At 59.2% G+C, this 17,246-nt stretch overlaps 1 protein-coding gene across 2 annotated transcripts in view; it reads left to right on the top strand.

Annotated features, from left to right (window-relative positions):
* Positions 1-17,246, top strand: part of TRAM2 (translocation associated membrane protein 2) — a 75,079-nt gene extending 57,833 nt beyond the window's left edge. The window contains exons 5-12 of one of the 2 annotated variants that reach the window (XM_007193873.2): positions 5,286-5,344; positions 6,509-6,593; positions 7,145-7,215; positions 9,606-9,710; positions 9,908-10,051; positions 10,815-10,978; positions 11,397-11,491; positions 12,064-17,246. In XM_007193873.2, coding sequence (XP_007193935.1) covers positions 5,286-5,344; positions 6,509-6,593; positions 7,145-7,215; positions 9,606-9,710; positions 9,908-10,051; positions 10,815-10,978; positions 11,397-11,491; positions 12,064-12,087 — 747 coding nt within the window. In that variant the 3' untranslated portion in view covers positions 12,088-17,246. The remainder of the gene's footprint in view (positions 1-5,285; positions 5,345-6,508; positions 6,594-7,144; positions 7,216-9,605; positions 9,711-9,907; positions 10,052-10,814; positions 10,979-11,396; positions 11,492-12,063) is intronic. The other variant, XM_007193874.2, reaches the window with a different exon arrangement.

Here is a 17,246-nt window from a genome sequence, read left to right as displayed (position 1 = left end):
GCCCCATGGTCACGTGGTTCTGAAGTGGACAGGCCTTGGACGTGAGGGTCTGGTTCTGTTGCACCACACTGGCCTCCCGAGGCTCGGCCAGCATCCCCCCGCGTGCACATCAGGTCCCGTGAGAGTCAGCGCTGTTTCTACAAATGCCTGGAGGACCAGACAGTTGACTCGCCTCCCCTTTTGCACAAGAATACTCTCATTTCAAGCAACCTTTGATACAGCAAAATTCCTTCGTACAAAGGAATGTGGACAGCCCTTTGGGGTTCTTTGTAACAAGCCTGTCGTCCTAGGAAGTGTTTAATCCCCTCCATCCCCCCCAACCTGGAGCACCTCCTGTCTGTAACCCGGTCTCTTCCTCAGGAGCTAGAATTGTCCTGTGAGAAATCCAGGCCCGGGGCTTGGAAAATTCAGCAACCCTGTGACCTCCTAGAAGCTTCCTTCCCTGCCTCCCTTGATCTTTCACCCCCTTGCGGGCTGAACACTGAATCCATATTCTCAAAGCGGGACTCAGCATGCCCTTTTGTATGTTATCTTTATTTCTATTATCATTTAATCACAGAACAATAGGAATTTTAAACGCAGGGCCCAAGGCCTCTGTGCTCTAGAGCAGACCTGCCACATTATACTCTACTCCTCCTGGGGCAGACTTTGTGTGTGGTCTGTGTGAGTAGCGCCCCCTACCTTTGTGCAGCACACGTGCGGCCCCGGGAAGTCTAGGTACCGCTGGGCTCAGGCCTCTCCCAGCCACTGGGTGTTTGATTTACGCGGCCTCTGGAAACCCCGAGCTGCCGTGGAGCAGAACAGCCCTCGGGTCCCACGGACATTTAACTGCTCTTGCAGGAGAAGCGTTGCCTCATCTCTGAATCACTTTTGCCCTTTCTGCCTCACCCCACCGTCCACCCCAGCTGTGACCCAGTTTCACCAGATTCGCAGGCCGACAGCCAAGGGATTTCCCCCCACTTCCAGAGTGTGCAAGGCTCAGTGCTGTCTCTTGGCTTCTCCTGGGCCACCCAGGGCTTAGAAATGATGCTCGTTAGTCTGGAGCTGCCCCGCTTTTCTGGGGGCGTTTATGACAGGCTTTTACCACGGTGACAGCCAGCTCTCCACTCAGCAGCTCCAGCAGGAGGTAGAGACCAAGGGAGCCTGGAAAGTTCCAGTGACCCCAGGTCCTGATACATCGTGTGGCTCTCAGCCCTCACCTGCTCCCTCCAGGCCGTTCTGCGTGGAGTGAAGGTGACTGAAGAAGAGAGGGTCGTTTTGTAAAAGGAGTGAAAACAGCTAGTTTTTTAAATCCTATGTTTCTGTTACGATGAACTTGTTCTCGATTCTTCTCTTTCGCTCTCCGGTCAGTTCATCGGCTGGTTCCCCCACCCACTACCACCAGCACGTGGAGCGTCTGTCGCCCGCTCTCTGCCTCCACCTCTGCCCCCGGGCCCGTGGGTCTCTCCAGGGGATGCTTGACAATGTGCTACCAGCATCTAGTGGGTCGAGGCCAGCGATGCAGCTGAATGTCCTGTAGTGCCCAGGACAGTCCCCACAGCAAAGACAGTCTGGCCCCAGGTGTCACTAGTGCCACGGTCAGGAGGCCCTGAGCTGTAATCCAAGCCACCATCATCTCTTGCTGGACCACTTCTGGAAGGAGGCCGTTTCCACTCCTGTGTCCACTCACCCCAATCCATTGTCTGCCCAGCCAGACAGATCTTTTTAGAACATAAACCAAATCACGCATCCCCTGCTTCAAATCCCCTGTTGCGCTCGCACTGAAGTGGTTCTTCTTCCTCACTCCTGTGCTCTGGGTGCTGCTGGCCTTATCCATCGGGCCCACTGGCCCCAGCCCCACTGTTCCTCTGACTCTCCTGGCTCTCCTGCCTCCTGGGCTTTGCAGGGGTGCTTCCTGTGCTGCAGTGCTCCATCCCCTGACATCCCGTGCCATCCGAGTCTCCACCTAAATGTCACCTCCGCAGAGAACTCCCCCTGCACTTGTGTCTGCTGCACCACGCCTGTTGCTGTGGCGTTTTCTTGAGCTGTGTATTCTCTGCTGCTTGCCTCTCCCTCGTACTGGCCCCCGAGCTGCTGGGAGCAGACACCGTGCTCACTGCTATCCCCCAAGCACAGTTCCTGGTGTGTACTAGGTGCTCACTCAATATTGTTGTGAGAGGGAATAAGTAGACTGCAAATGCCTCTTCTTGTTCCAGCCTTCAACAGTTTTTAAAGTAATGAATTGCTTGTTTTTATGAACATCATAGATGATCATTTAAAAAAAATAAGCCATACATAAAAGTTGGAAAAAGAAAGTAAAAATCGACCCTAAATCCCTCCCCCCACGAAATAACCAGTTTGATCTTGGTGTTGAATTCAGACATTTCTCTCTGCATTGATCCAGGCAGGGTGATGGGGTTGTAGATGGGCCAACTGATAATTTAATAAGAATGTCGACCTCCTACCTTTAGTCTAGCTCTCAGCTACTGTTCATCGCTCAGGGGAGACAAAACGCTGTATTGGGAAGGCAGGGTGGGAGGGTTCGTGGCTTCCTGGGATGCCTCCCTTCACAGTTTAACCTGCAGCCCGGCACGCAGCGGGAGCGCCGCACGGGAGCGCCTCTGAGGCCGGGGCTCAGGTAAGGGCCGCCTCCTGACACACAGGCTGCCTGGGGCAGAACCTCAGCAGTGGGTGTCCCTGACGGACCAGTGGGTCCGGGTAGCAGCTGGCTGTGTCAGGACTGCATGCTGCTCTCTCTTCCTGTGGTGCTTTTCGTTCATCACTGGAAAGGAAGGCTGCAGGGGAGGGGAGGGGGTGCGCCAGCTCGCCGAGGCCTCCCTTGCTCCTGGTCGATTTGTAGATTCAGGAGAGAACAGAGGATCTCAAAGGCCGCCCCCCCAGACAGCAGGCCCACTGGCGGGTGGGATCTGGGGGCGAGCCCACACTCGGTGTGCTGTGCTGAGCTCCGAGGGGCCCCGGCCCAGCCTCCCTGGGCGGTTGCCTGGCCCGAGGTCTGGAAAAGACTGTTCTCGGAGCAGTGAGTCATTCTTCCTCTGGCTGCCCTGCTCGCCTCCCTCCGCCCGGGACTGCCCCTCACAGGCCGGCAGCATTGTTCTGGGGCGTTTTCTCTGCTGGTTGGCTTCACAGTTCTGATTTCTTTGTCTCCTAAGTAAAGGGCCAAGCCGGGGAGGGTCCCTGTTTAAAATCACAGGCTCGTCTGGGCTTTAGATTTCTGTCAGGGCTGCTTTTCTTGGCCAGTCTTTTTTTTGGCGGAAATTCTTCTCCCACTTCGATCCCTGAAGTACCATTTTCATCCTTAAATACATCGGTGCTTCCTCTAGGAAGGAACGTCCTGCTCGCTTCGGTTTCCCTGGAAAGGGGGTAGGGAGGGTGGAAGGCGTGAACCTGTGTGCCCGGGGCCGGCACCTGATGCAGGCGGCGTGTGGGGGGCAGAGAGGGGTGGCCCCAGTGTGGGTGCAGAAAAGCCCTCGTCCCACCCCGCGCGCCCCAGAGCCTGCCCCCTCTGCCGGACTCTGAGGAGGGAGATGGAATGTGGCCGGGAGGGTCTGGTGGGGAGACCCTTCCCTTCAAACCTAAGTCACTGTGGCTGCCCTGGGGCCTGCGCCTGGTGGGACCCGTCCGTTGGGTCACTGTGCTAATGAGGCCCTGGTGTATCTGAAATGCCCGGGGGCACTCAGTGACTGGGGTCTGGGGGGGGCGGACCGGCCCTCCCGTGGGAGCCCGACTGAGGCTCCAGCAGTCACCTGGCAGCTCCTCTGGGAACTGCTGGGCCTCCTCCCCGCCAGTGCGGCCCCGTCCTCGGCCCCGGTGGGAACATCTGAGGCTCTGGGCCCCCTCGTCAAAGCCACCAGTTTGGTTGGTTTAGTTCCGACTGACCGGGACAGCCCGGCCTGGGGCGCTTGGACCAGGAGGCTTGAGGCGCAGCTCAGAATTCCGTCGTGCTGCTGAGAAGCCACCTCGTCTGGGGGACTCCCTCCTTTCCCTGTTTCTAAAAGGAGGTCAGGCTGGCGTCACCTCCTCCGCCCTCTCTGAGCGTCGCGTGGCGTCTGCCTCCTCTTGCTCGTGGTGGGCCGTTTCCTCGTATGTTCTGTAATCTTGGATTATAAACTCATCTTTAGCGAGGTTGTGTGTGTGAGAACCCTGTACGTTCTCAGATGAAAGTACGTCCCGATGGCTTCACCGGCCCACAAATACTGTTAATACCGAGTTCTTAGTGTGAGGGCTCCTAAACACACAGGTGATGTCCATTTGAGCTCCAAACCCACGTGAAAGTGAATCTGAGGTTACAGGGTTTCAGGGGGTCATATTTTTGTTTCCATCCTGAGCCCCGGGTGAGCAGACATGGTCCTCTTCTCCCTGCCTTGCTCGTCAGACCCTTCCGAGTCTCCCCTTTCTCTGGGGTGCTGGCCCTTTAAGGGTCTTCTGTTCCCACGCAGGCACGAAAGCTCTGGCCCTACAGCCTCACCCCCTGCTCGGGCTTTTAGCTCCCTACCCTCTTGGGCCCTCGGGTTTTCCCTTTCTTATTGTGAGTTCAGCTTTGCATTGAAAAGAACATTTGTTAGACTGCATCCAGCATGTCCAGATGTTTTGTTACAGGAGGGTTTTCAGGTCACCTCCCCTACTCTGTGAGAGGCCCTGGGCTAGATACTGGAGATGCAAGGAAGCGCCAGAGAAGAGCCAGAAAAGAAGGCATGAGCAGAGTCCTGATGGTGCTATGTGATACGTGTCACACGTGAGGCCCGTTGGGGAGGCCTGTGGGGTCCTGCTATTCTTTTCATTCGTGTGGTGTAAAAAGCCAAAGTAGGCTTTTCGTTTTTCCAGTGGACGGTGGTTCCGGAGTCCGTTTGCTTATTCACTCTACAAGCATTTCCTGAGTGCCTGCATGCCAGGCATAATACTCGACGCTGTCACATAAACATAAACTGTCACATTTATTTCTAACAGTAACCCTGGGAGGGTATTTTTATCCTCATTTTACAGATGAGCCGGCTGAAGCTCAGGGAGACTAACTTGCTCAGAGGATGCAGCTGATCAGTGTCAGACCCACAGTCAGACTCGGGTCCTCTGACCCCAGAGCAGGGCTCTTCCTCCTACATCATGGCTCTCTTTTATAGTAAAGAGACCGGCCAAGTGCCAGAGGGCCTCCGTGTTCACGTTTCCTGTTCCTTCCTCATTCCGGCAGCTGGGGACTAGGTGCAACCCTGACCCTGACCCCTGACCCCCGGGCCCGCCCAGCAGGCCTCACGTTCACATCTCTAAACGCTGTCTCTTCCCGTCCACTACAGGAAGGATATTTAACAAACCCAAGGAGCCTCTGGGAAGACTATCCGCATGTGTACCTCCCGTGAGTATTGTCACCTTTGGTCCCCCGGGAGGAGCGGGCTGGTGCACTGGCTTCTCGCCCCATAATGTGGGCAGAACACGGGCCGGCGGGCCCGAGGACCGGAGCTCCACCAAGCCTGGCAGGGCCCAGTGTCGTGGAGGCAGACGTGTGGGAGCTACTTCCTCCCCGTGTTCTTACGGGCGATTCCTGAAATGACACGTCATCTGCAGGAGCCAAGGCACAGGGTCCTGTCTCTGCCCAGGCTGCCATCACAGAGCACCGCAGGTGGCGGGGTTCCCAGGGGCTTATAAACAGCAGACATCCCTTCCTCACAGTTCTGGAGGCTGGCAGACCCAGTGTCTGGTGAGGCCGCTTCCTGCTTCATGGATGATGTCTTCTCTCTGTGTCCTCACGTGTGGAAGCGGGGAGGGGCCTCTTTCACAAGGGCACTAATCCCACTCTGGAGGGCTCCACCCCCGTGACCTAATCACCTCCCAGAGGCCCCACGTCCCGGTACCATCACCGTAGGGGTTAGGATTTCAACGTGTGAATTTCGAGGGGGTGCAAACATAGGGTCTGTAGCAGGTTCCTACAGTGCCTGGGAGGGACGGGGAAGCAGAGCCTCTGCACAGAGCTTTCTGGGCTGCGCCCTCCTGGCACCTGCACACGTTCGCACACGTCTCCCCTCAGGCCTCCACGGGAGGCAGCACCCCTGCTCTTCTGCGCCGACCAGACACCGGGAGGGCAGAGCTGGGCCCGCATCCCCCAGAGACCACAGCCCTTAGAACAGCAGCACCGGAGACTTAGCAGAGTTAGGTCCTCCCTCTGCTGCCGAGACCCCCCCCTTCCTCAGCTCATTCCTGCCACCCACTGTCTCCTGCCCCGACAGCACTCTGGACTCAGCCCCCTCCTCAGCCTTCCCTCCTCCGCTGCTCTCTTTTCATCCTTCTTGGGTCTTTTCATGGACTTCCCATGCCCCTCCACGTGCACGGTCTTGTCTGTGGAGCAGTGTCCTGGGCTCAGGGGCGTGGTGCTCACCATCCCCCCACCTCCTCCCTCCACTCCTCCCTCTCGGCCCAGCTCCTCACACCGCCTGGCCCTGGCCCCCCAGCCCACCCCGTGCTTGGCGAGCACCTGCAGGCGCTTCTCTCCATCCCTCTGGGTGACCGGCCCCCTTGTCTCCAGCTTCCAGGTGAAGTTCTTCTACCTGTGCCAGCTGGCCTACTGGCTGCACGCGCTTCCTGAGCTCTACTTCCAGAAGGTACGGAAGGTGAGTACTGGCGGCCCCTCACTGACGCTGCTCGTCCCCACTGCCCTCCTGCTGTCCCTCCCTCTGGCCGCCCACGCGTGGGGTGGAGACGGGGGTGTGTTGGCGGGTTGAGTGAGATGCTGAGCCAGTGCCTGTTGGAATCTCCCTGATGACCTCCAGGAGGGGGGCCGCCTTGTCAGCCTCCCGCCTCCCACATGAGACGTGTGGCTTTGGGGGACCCAACTCATCTTCGGGGGAGCGGACGGAGAGGTCTCTGCCTTTCCTACAGTCTTTTTTTTTAAAGCTTCTCTCTGGCTGATTTCCTAAAGCCCTGTTCCCCAGTCCCCGTCTCCTCTTTCTCAACCTAGTTCCGCCCCCTGACCACCGAGTCTCCTTCAGACTCTGTGCAGCGAGGTGCGCGTGTCTCCGGTGGGACCTGGGGCTGGCTGTGTTAGAGCAGCCCCGCCCCGCAGGCCTTCCGTGTCCTTCCGCACTACCCCTGCTCCTCTGCCTCCCGCTGCATCTCCAGTCAGGGAATGAGCACGTGTACTGTTTGCCTCTCTTGTCTGCAGGAGGAGATTCCCCGGCAGCTCCAGTACATCTGCCTGTACCTGGTCCATGTTGCGGGCGCGTACCTCTTAAAGTGAGTGACACCCGGAGCGGGCCAGATCTCCCTGCCTTTCATGTCTGTGCCTCTCTCCACACAGTCATTTAATCAGGAGGCATTTATTGGACACTTACTGTGTGCCAAGCACCATGCTAAGGCCTGGGAATACACCGACAGATAATGGAGGGTTCCTTTACGTTTACTGGCTTATTCTCCGCCGAGCAGGAGAGACGAGTTACAGACAAAGGTAGAGACGGCTGGTGGGGCGAGTGCTGTGCTACCGTACGGACCACCTGCCGCGGGAACCCAGAGCAGCGACCGACCGCCTCCAGCCGAGACAGGGCCGGGGCAGGATCCCAGGGCCGCGGGCTGCGAGCCAAGGCTTTGCACGTTGAGGGCAGCCTGAGCGGGGCGCCTGCCCCATGCGTCCAGGCGGCGGCGCTGTCAGAGCTCGCGGCCCTGGGCTCCCCTTCCCTTCGATTTGTCATGAAGGGTAGCATAGTCACTGCTTGGCTGTCCTCATGTCAGAAGAGTTGCCGTCGCCTTGAGTGTCTCTGTTGTGAAGAGAATCACTGCTGAGCAGCACCTGTCCTTCTAGTTTGGAGTTTTCTCGGGCTTGGCTTTTGCGGTATAGGAGAGCACGCGCTGTATAACCTGCTCAGGTGCCCGGGGGTCGCGGGCCCGGGGTCTCCTGGGTCCGCGTGGCAGGCATCCCGTGAGAATGACTGACCTGGGGGACCGGAGCCAGGTCTGCTCTGTGGTCTCTGGAGGCCGAGAGCTTCGTCCATGCCTGGCTGGGCCTCTGAGGGGCAGAGGCCGTGTGGGTCCAGCTCTGCTCCTGTGTTGCAGGCTCCTGTGCGGGCGGGCGGGGTGGGTCTGAGGAAGCCAGCCCGCAGTCGCCCAGCAGTGCCGCGAGGATGGGGACGGGGAGGAGCAGGGCAGGGTCTGACCCTGTTTGGGCCGAGTTCTTGTTCTGGAAAGAGGCTAGAACAGAAGGCGGAGCAGCCGGTCCTCCAAGATCACGCTGGCCCGTCCCCAGCGAGGCCGGCCCGGCTCAAGGTGTGGCTGCCTCTCTCCACTCCTTTTAATCTAGTTTTCAGGAGTGAGTGAGTGTGGGGAAAGGAGAGACCCTCGGCTGCAGGATTTCCCAAGGAAGACAGACCTTTGAAGTGCCCAGCGATGCGGGGTCTTGTTTGGGGAGAGCTGGGCGCTGGGGGCCTTCACTCACCCGTGGGCCCAGCCCTGCTTCAGGAGGGGCAGTTCCATCTGGGTGAAGGCAGACAAGGCCCTGCTCTCCTGGGCTGTCTGTTCTAGTGGGGCCGGGGGGTGGACCATAAATAAGGAAATGGGAGAGTTTCCCCAGGTGGTTAAGTGTGAGGAAGAAAGTAAAGCAGGGTAATGGGACGGCTGACTCGTCCACTTGGCCCCTTGTGGTGAGAAGAGCTCTCTGAGGGGGGGACTTGGGTAGAGGCGCGCGTGACAGAGCCAGGCAGGTGGATACCTGGGCGGAGCTGTGCAGGAGAGGGGGCCACAGGGTCGGGGGCCACAGGGTCAGGGCCCTGAGGTGGGAGCAGAGCTGAGCGGTAAGGCTTGAGACGGTCGAGGGCAGGATCCCGCTGGGCATCCTCGGCTGTGTGGAGACACTGGGTTTTCACATCATTCTCTTGACCGTTCTCAGGATCCAGTGACTTTCCTGAATGATTCCGCACTTCTTTGGTCCCCCTGGGTGGAATCACGGGGTCCCTCTTCAGCACGGCCCGCAGGTTTTCCACCCTGTCCCCCAGTATCTCCCTGACTTCCCAAGGCCCTGCCTGCTCAGCAGCACCTGTAACTTCACTGTGCAGCCTTCTTGCGTTTGTTTGAACCACAGCCGACCATCGGCAGCAGACTGCCTGGGAAAGTCAGTAAGAGCATCGTGCCCGGAAGTGAGCAGGGGGCATGGGAATGGGGGCTCGTGTTTTAAGAGGTTGGTTCACTAGCACATATTTTGATGTTGTGTTGAGTTTTGCTTCTTCGTATACCTCTTAGCTGTGAAGACTTGGGTGACAAAAAAAAAAAAAAAATCAGACGGTAGGAATCCCCTCCCACCAATCCCTCATATTTCTGCATGCAAAGCTCAGCAACTTGTTCTGAGCGCCTTTTCTGTGCTTGGTCCCGTGCCAGGTGATGAACACAGAGTGACAGGTGCTGTGAAGTCAGCCAGGGCCACAGTGGGAGCAGGAGGGGCGCTGGGCCCAGACGGGACAGGTGAAATAGCGGGGGTCGGTATTAAGAAAAATTCTTGAAGGTGTGTCAGCAGAGCTGAATCCTGAAGGATGAGGCAGGGCTCGCAGGGAGGGTGGGAGTGGAGAGAGGAGCCCAGGCCCCATGCCCCCGGCTTTCGCGGTGCCTTTTGGGGACTGTGAGGCTTGTCTGTGTCTCCGCAGCCTGAGCCGCCTGGGCCTGGTCCTGCTCCTGCTGCAGTACTCGACCGAGTTCCTCTTCCACACGGCTCGACTCTGCTACTTTGCAGACGAGAACAACGAGAAGCTGTGAGTGATGCGGACGGGCTGAGGCCTGGCGAAGGGGAGGGCCCCGCGCTGGCGGTAGGCAGGGCCCTGGGGTTATTTTTTCCTGGAGCGTCTTCCTCTAGATACCTCATCCCTCAAGCACCCTCCTCGGCCACCCTTGGACCCTCTCCCCGCTTGCTGCCTGAAAGCTGACGTACCTCCCCTGCCTCCTCGGGCAGGTTTAACGCCTGGGCTGCTGCATTTGGAGTCACCCGCCTCTTCATCCTCACCCTCGCTGTGCTGGCCATTGGCTTTGGCCTTGCTCGCGTGGAAAACCAGGCCTTTGACCCCGAGAAAGGGAACTTCAACACGTTACTTTGCAGGTGAGTTGGGCACGAGCCTCCCGAACTCGGCACAACTTCTGCCGAAGGTCAGGAGGCCGCAGACCGCTGGGTCTCCCGCACCGTGATGTTTGGGGGGGATCTCAGACATCTGGCCGGAGTGGAGAAGAGATGCCAGCCTCCTGCTTCCATCACAGCCGTCTTCCCTCCCTGGCCCCGGTCCGTCAGGCTGCAGGCCTGGTGCCGGTACCGATGGGAGCCCCTCCCCTGGCCCGCGCCTCACTGGGGGTGCCGGGTTCACGTCCAGCCTCTCAGTTGGCTGTTACAGCCACGCGTGGGCTCTTTACAGCGTGTTCTCAACAGTGTGGCCAGTGGCCTCGCACAGTGGCCAGGAGGGCAGCGAGGAGGCCACGGTCTTCATGACACCCGGGGCCCAGCGGGGGTCAGAGGTTTGTCCAGGTTGCTCAGCTTCTACGTGGCTCGCCGGGTGAGAAGCTGCACTTCTAGAATTATTTCTGCTGCATCGTAGTTCAGTTCACTAGAATCCTTCCGACGTACACGGGGCTTACATGGGCCGTGCTCTGTGCTGTGGGTCCAGCAGGCACGGGGCGGTGTGACAGGAGCTGGACCCGCATCTGTCACCTCCTCCCGCGGGTCCCTCTGCCCGCCCTGAGGCACGTGGAGCGGAGCCCAGCACAGACCACGCTCCCCCCGGAGGTGGCGGTGGGCCGGGCACCGCGGGGTCCTGGCCTGCCCCCTGCCCGGGGCGCGTGCAGCCTGAGCCCACCGAGCCCTCTGCCCACAGGCTGTGTGTGCTGCTCCTGGTGTGCGCCGCCCAGGCCTGGCTCATGTGGCGCTTCATCCACTCCCAGCTGCGGCACTGGCGCGAGCACTGGAGCGAGCAGAGCGCCAAGCGCAGAGTGCCCGCCGCGCCCAGGCTGGCAGCCAGGCTCGTCAAGAGGGAGTCGGGTGAGTGCCGGGTCCGTGTGGGGTGGGTGGGGACCCCCCAGGGCCCCGGACCGGGCCTGCCACTGCCCCTCCCCCATCCCACCCCCTCCCAGGCCCCGGGCTCCTCGGCTCCTGCCAGGGCCTGACTGGCACATGGCTGGGCCCACACGGCTTGTGGGCGGGGCTGGCCGATGCGGCGGGGGCCCTCGCGGCTGGGTGGGGAGCTCTGGCTGGAAGCATGTCCGCAGGGTGGCCTCGGGGGCCCCATTGAGGGCGGCTGATGCTCTCTGGGTCCTCACCTGCCCTCCTGCTCCGCATCTCGGCCTGGCCGTCTCCCAGGATGCTGGCTCTGCCTCTCTCTTCAGGGGTGACCTGAGGGGACACAGTGCTCGGGGGGCAGCGTTTGGGAGACAGCCGCTTCTCCTCTGGCCCCCGCCAGGTCCTGGGGCGCTCGCCGCCAGCCCCGCGCTCTCTGTCCAGCCTGGGGGCCGTCTGCACCAGGCTCTGTTTCCTGAGTCGCCGGCCTCTCTCCAGGTGTGGCCTGCTCGGCAAGGGCGCGTGCGTGGCTGCGTGTGACAAGGAGTCAGGCCTGGCTGGCGGTGGGGCGGGTGCGGGGGGGGGCCGCAGCCAGGTGTGCCTGACTTTGAGCCAGCAAACGGGGGTGTTTAGGACAACAGTGAGAAGCACGGCTTTTCTGTCAGAGGAGCGTCAGGCGCGGAGTCAGAGTAAGGCCTTGTCCCTGCAGCCGCTCTACCTCCCCCAGACCGTTCCGCTTCCTGGGCCTTTGCTGAAGGGGGCTGGTGCCCTGCAGGGGCCCGAGAGGAGCTGAGGACTAGGGTCTGGCCCGGCGGGCGGGCGGGCGGGCCTGTGCCCGTTCCCTGGTGGCTGTGTGCCATCCCAGCCCCTCCAGCGGAAGGACAGTCAGAGACCACCCACCTCAAGTGAAGCAAGACCCTGGGGGGAGCAGGAGCCCCTGGGAGCCGCGTGCTGGTGCCCTTCACCGTCGGGGGCTGCGGCCCGGGTCCCCTCGGCTCGTCCTGTGCGCAGCCCCCCGCTCCTGCTCCAGCCCCGGCAGAAACACCGCGCTTGTCTCCCTTCATTCCCAGGTTACCACGAAAACGGAGTGGTGAAAGCAGAGAACGGAACCTCCACACGGACTAAGAAACTCAAGTCTCCTTAGGGCCGAAGTGCTGAGAACAGGAATCCTCTCGCGGGCCCAGCAGGGGAGGCCCCCTCCTGCTCCAGACGCCCCAGCTTACACCGCAGAAACCTGTCTTCACACAGGGCCTTTTCCTCTTCCTTACGTCTTGGCTTTCTCTTCTTTCTCTGTGAACCATTCTCAATAAAACCAAAAATCTTCCTCTTTCCCTCCCTCCAGCCACCTCACGTCCTCACCTCTGTCCTGTGTCTGTCGGGTTTTCTAGAAGCCCAGGCTCTCACGGTTACCTTTCTGCTGGCCTCCTCTTTCTCTTCCTTCACAGCTGTTCTCTTCTCTTTTTACTTGTTAATTTACCTTACTGTGCAATTTTTCTGTGTCTGATTTTTACAACGAGAGGAGGCGAAGCCTGTAGTGCTGGCCGTCCCCGACCCAGTGCCCAGGACCTGTCCGCGTCGGCAGCCTCGTGCCAGGGAGCCTCCACCAGGGCCGGCGGCAGACCCCAGTGCGGATGGGCAGCAGAAGGGGAGACTGGCCCTCCTGGATCGTCATCTCCTAGGTGCCGATGAAATGACGAGAGTAATGATTCCAGTTCTGCGCGCACCATCTTGAGGCCCCGCGGGGCCACTGCTAGCTGGAAGGGCCAAGGCATTTGGCTTTGGGACATGATGACTCGGTCCAGAAGGATGGTGTTGACTGTCTCGGGTCCCATGACTTGGGAGAGCTCACCAGTGGCCGGTCCTGGACACCAGCCTGCTCTCTCTGTCGGGGACGCGCTGAAGGAGGACGAGTCTTCCCGCTCTGCAGCAACGGCAAAGCGACCAGAGCGGCGGGCTCTTCTGGAAAGGTAACGCGGCAGAAATGATGGAGGCGCCAACCTAGCCTTTCTTTGGCAGGTCCAGCTGCATTGCTCTTCCCACCGTTCACCAGCATCCAAAACCAAACCAAGCAGCAGTTAACAAACCAGCCCGGCCGGGGACATGCTGGTTCTAAACCCCAGGCCCAGCAGCCCAGTTGGGCGCCGGCCTTGCACCTGACTTCATCTCTCTCGCTGCAGGAACACTAAGCCCCCCCGTGGCCCCTGGTGCCCCAGGGAGGGTCACCTGGGCCCCTTGCCCTCTGGCCTCACTTGTTGAGTGTCCTTTGGAATTGTCGTTGTCGTCTGCTGCTGTTTGCTGAGCACACCCACAGCGTTTTAGATGGTTTGAAACCAGGCTGACTCAGAATCGCTCTGCTGGTTAGATGGGCAGACACAGCCGTGCTGATGTGCATCTTTTGGCCCCCTTCCCGCACATGTTCTCCCCCTCTCCCCAAAGACAAGGCCTCCAGGCCCTCATGGTGCCTTGTGAGGACTCCAGCAAGGAGCCAGGCTCTCAGCAAGGAGGCCTGAATGCTGTGGGCAGCTGTTCCTGTGGGCACAAGAATGTTAGTGTCATGTGATGTGCTGGTCCTCTTCCTGACATCACAGTAGAAACCAAACTGGATTATTACCCAGAAGGCGGGGAAGTGGGTCTTTTCATCAAGGCAGCTCCCTTCTCCAGATCACTTGCATCAGAGAGAAGTTTTTATCTATCAGTGCCTGGGGATTTGCTTCCTGACACCCTGGTAGACCCTCATCTCTCCGTTCAGGATAAGGCCGGAGAGAAGGGAAGAAATTCTCTTATTTTGATTACCCTTAGGAGAGGGACAGCACTTTTGAAAATGCGAATTCCTCCCGTCTTTCCTTCTCCTTCCCTGACACTTATCTGGGCTGCAAAGCAGAATGTTGGTGAAAGGGCGGCTTGTACCAACCCCGCAGGCCCAGTCTGGAACCCCTCAGCCATTCAGTCAAATGGTCCTCCCTCCCCGCTCGTGGCTGTGGCTGTGACTGAGCCTGAGCCAGTGTTCCTACTTGGCCTAGGGACGCTGTGCAGCCCACGTCAGCCTGCAGCCTCCTAAGCCTGGCCCAGTCCTCTCCAGGCTGTGTCCCTGGCCTTGGCACTGCTCCTGCTCCGTGCAGGAGGCCGCCCCCCACCAGGGAGCCCTGCTGAGTCATGCCTTCAGCGGGCACCTGGCCTCCTTGCTGTGGGCTCGGGAGGTGGGAGCTGCAGCCGAGGTCCTGCCATCGAGCAGTGACTCTTCTCACATTCAGAGGTGATCGCCGCCAGAGCACACGTGCTTGGTGTGCCCTTGGTCTCCTGTAAGTAGGCCCCTCGGTACCGTGTGCCTCCTCAAGGCAGTACCACCAGCCCGGGGCCGGGCCAACTCTCGCCGCGTCCTAAAGGACGGGGTTGGGTCCCTGTTTGAGAGTTGGGAAAATCTTTCCTGCTATGGGAAACCCTTGAGACCATGAGTGAGGCTAGCATCCCACCGGCCGGTTTCAGGAATGGTTTGAGGGGAGGGTGAGAGGAAAACTGTAGGTGCTCTGTCACCCCGGGCGTGCCTGGCATGTTTGCTTCAGAGCAGAGCCAAGCCTTTGGCAGGCTGGCTCAAAGCATGTTGCCAGGGGCCGAAAGAGCTCACTTCCAGTTCGTCCGGAGAACTTGTTGGGTTGGCTTGTCCTGATTTGGCCGTTCTGGCTGTGTTCTTCGGTCTTGAACACTCTCTGTGAAGGCCCAGCCAGACACCCCCAAGTTTGAGAGGCCGCGCAGCGCCATCCGCCAGGAGGAGAGCAGATGCTCACCTACCTCAGCAGCCCCCGCCCTCCCAGCATCCCTGGCTGGCACGCGTGCGGGGGCGCCGGGCGGGGTGGCGTGGGAGAGGAGGCTGTGGGACGGACGGGTGATCCCGGCTGCCAGAGCCCCTCCTTGGAGGCTCCGTGATGGGAAGCTATTTTTACCCTCCAGGCTCTGATAGCTGCACTATAGTAGGTTACAGGTGTCCCTTCTGAAGGCAGGGCAGGTTCTGGGGGAAGGAGGAGCAGGCCGAGCCAGACCTGCATCGCTGCCGAGAACCTTTTCCGTGCCTGTCCCGTGGTGGAGCTACCAACATTCCAGAAAGCAGACGAGACACCTGTGCTCTGGCCACCTCTGCAGATGCTCCTCTTGACTGGAAACCCTTGGAGCCGGGCTGGCTGTTCTGGGATGCATGCAGCTGGGTTTGCTTTGGGGACCTTCTTTCTCGTACCTTTGACTTGCTCCTAAGTGCTGAATAGGAGGTAGGGGCAGAGAGTGCGCCCCCTCCTGATTCCACACAGAGAATTCTAGTCCCTGGGAGCCTTTTTAAATTCAAAGTGGCGCGATGCTCCACCACTTTGGGTTTCCTTCCCGGCTTCAGCCTCCCTGGTGGTCTGTCCTAGGCCTGGGGGCCAAGAAGGCAGGGAGATCTGCACGGGACTCACTCCCCTGCTGGGGCGGCAGCGTCCCAGTGAACAGACCCAGTGAACAGACCCGTTCCTGATGGCCGGGGCCTCTGCTCCTGTGGAGAGCGGCCTTCCTCCCCCTCCCCGCTGCCATCCTAGCTCCTCAGGCGGGACTGGGCGGGACTGGAGCACTGGGTCTTGACAGGTCACTTGGAACGTGGGTCGAGTCTCCGGCCCGGTGCTTCACCAGCTCCTCACTGGATCCCAGTTCTTGCGTGAACGGTGACGCCCCTCAGAAGAATGAGGATGACCACCAGTTTCCCCCCCCCCCCCCGCCCCCAACAGCTCGCTCTCCTTACGGAGGGCCCTGAAAAGCACGGGGATTCTGGCTCTGCGCAGCCCCTTTTTGCCCTGAGCGGATCCTGTATCTTTTTGTGTCAGAAGTGCCTTACGCGCCGTGGTCTCCTGGCCTCCACTTGCACTGTGTGGCCAGCCCCCGGGCCCCGGCACAGTTACATGTTAAAGGGACACGGATCGTGACAGTCTCACCTCATTCGTCTTGGCCTCGCCGCCACCCCCGCCGTTGTCAGGGTCTGGGGGTGTCCGCTTTCTCCCTTGTGTCCCGTGGCTGTGAGGCCCCTTCACGGGCCCCTGCCTGTCAGGGAAGCTCGGGGCTCCCAGGGGCACCAGGCCTCCGCGCCTCGGCCCACGTGGTGAGCCTTGCTCATCCAGCTCCCCTCACACGTAAAGGAAGAGGTACCCTGGCTCTAGCCTCTCCTCATCCCTACTGCGTCCCGTTCGACCCCGCGTTCCTGCGGTAAGGTGTTTACTCTCACTTCCTGGCCACAAGCGTCGCTCACAGGTGCCCGCCTGACGTGGGTCCGGGGGGGCTGTTGCAGCGCACCCCTCCTCCCCCCGCGCAGTGTTACCCTGTTGAGCAGCAGCCCCCCCTCGCCCGCCTCGTCCTCGCTCTTCCGGGTTGTGCAATACCTCTCCTAGCCAGTGGTCTTTCCCACAGGCCGTCTGTCCCTTCCGGTGCCTGGCCACTGGGGCGGACGGGACCCACGGGAAGGTGGTCGTCATCCCCACAGAAGCAGCAGTAGCCACGCTCCCTCTGTTGCCGTCATTCTTGTGACCCTGGTGGCACTCTAAGTGGAACATTGTAGCATCATCTTTGAAGTCCATATAGTTTTAAAACTGTTGAAAAGGAAAAACACCATCCTCACGATGGGGCATTAATAAGAAGTCAGCATCTGGGAATAAGATCCGTGTGACACCTGAGGCATCACCATCAGTTCGCTGTAAGGGTTCTAGAGCTTCTTGTTCGTGTGGAGAGGAAGGAGGTTTTCCTGGGAATCAGCCACGCATGGACAGCCCTGGTCATCTGATCAGATCTGACTGGTTGTAAGTACCACCATTTCCTTGGGTACAGATTCAAGTGTTTATGTAATGAGACTGCACACCTCATTTTTTCAGTTCCTCTTGTTTAATAAACATCTGAAGGATGAGCTGAGGCTGCCGGTGCCCTGAGCAACTCATAATGCAAATATGGACAAAGCGTCTTTTTGTTTTTCTACTTTAGCCTGTACATGTTATGGACCAAATTTCAACAAGGAACTCAAGGAAAACTTGTACCTGCCATATTTATGCTTTCATGTAAAAGGGGTTTTTTTTTTTGGCGGGGGGGGGCTCTTTTTACTTTCAGTGAACTTTTTTCCAAATCCTTTTTTTTTCTGTCCGGTTTTAAAACAAATTACGGTTTTGTATGGATTTTTTTAAATGTACATTTTGAAACAAATGATCAACAAATATTTTTGAAATAACTGAATAAAAGGCATTGAATTATTCGCCTA

The sequence above is a fragment of the Balaenoptera acutorostrata genome, chromosome 10 (assembly GCF_949987535.1).
Source record: "Balaenoptera acutorostrata chromosome 10, mBalAcu1.1, whole genome shotgun sequence".
Lineage (NCBI taxonomy): Eukaryota > Metazoa > Chordata > Mammalia > Artiodactyla > Balaenopteridae > Balaenoptera > Balaenoptera acutorostrata.
This window is presented reverse-complemented; position numbering and strand designations above follow the sequence as displayed.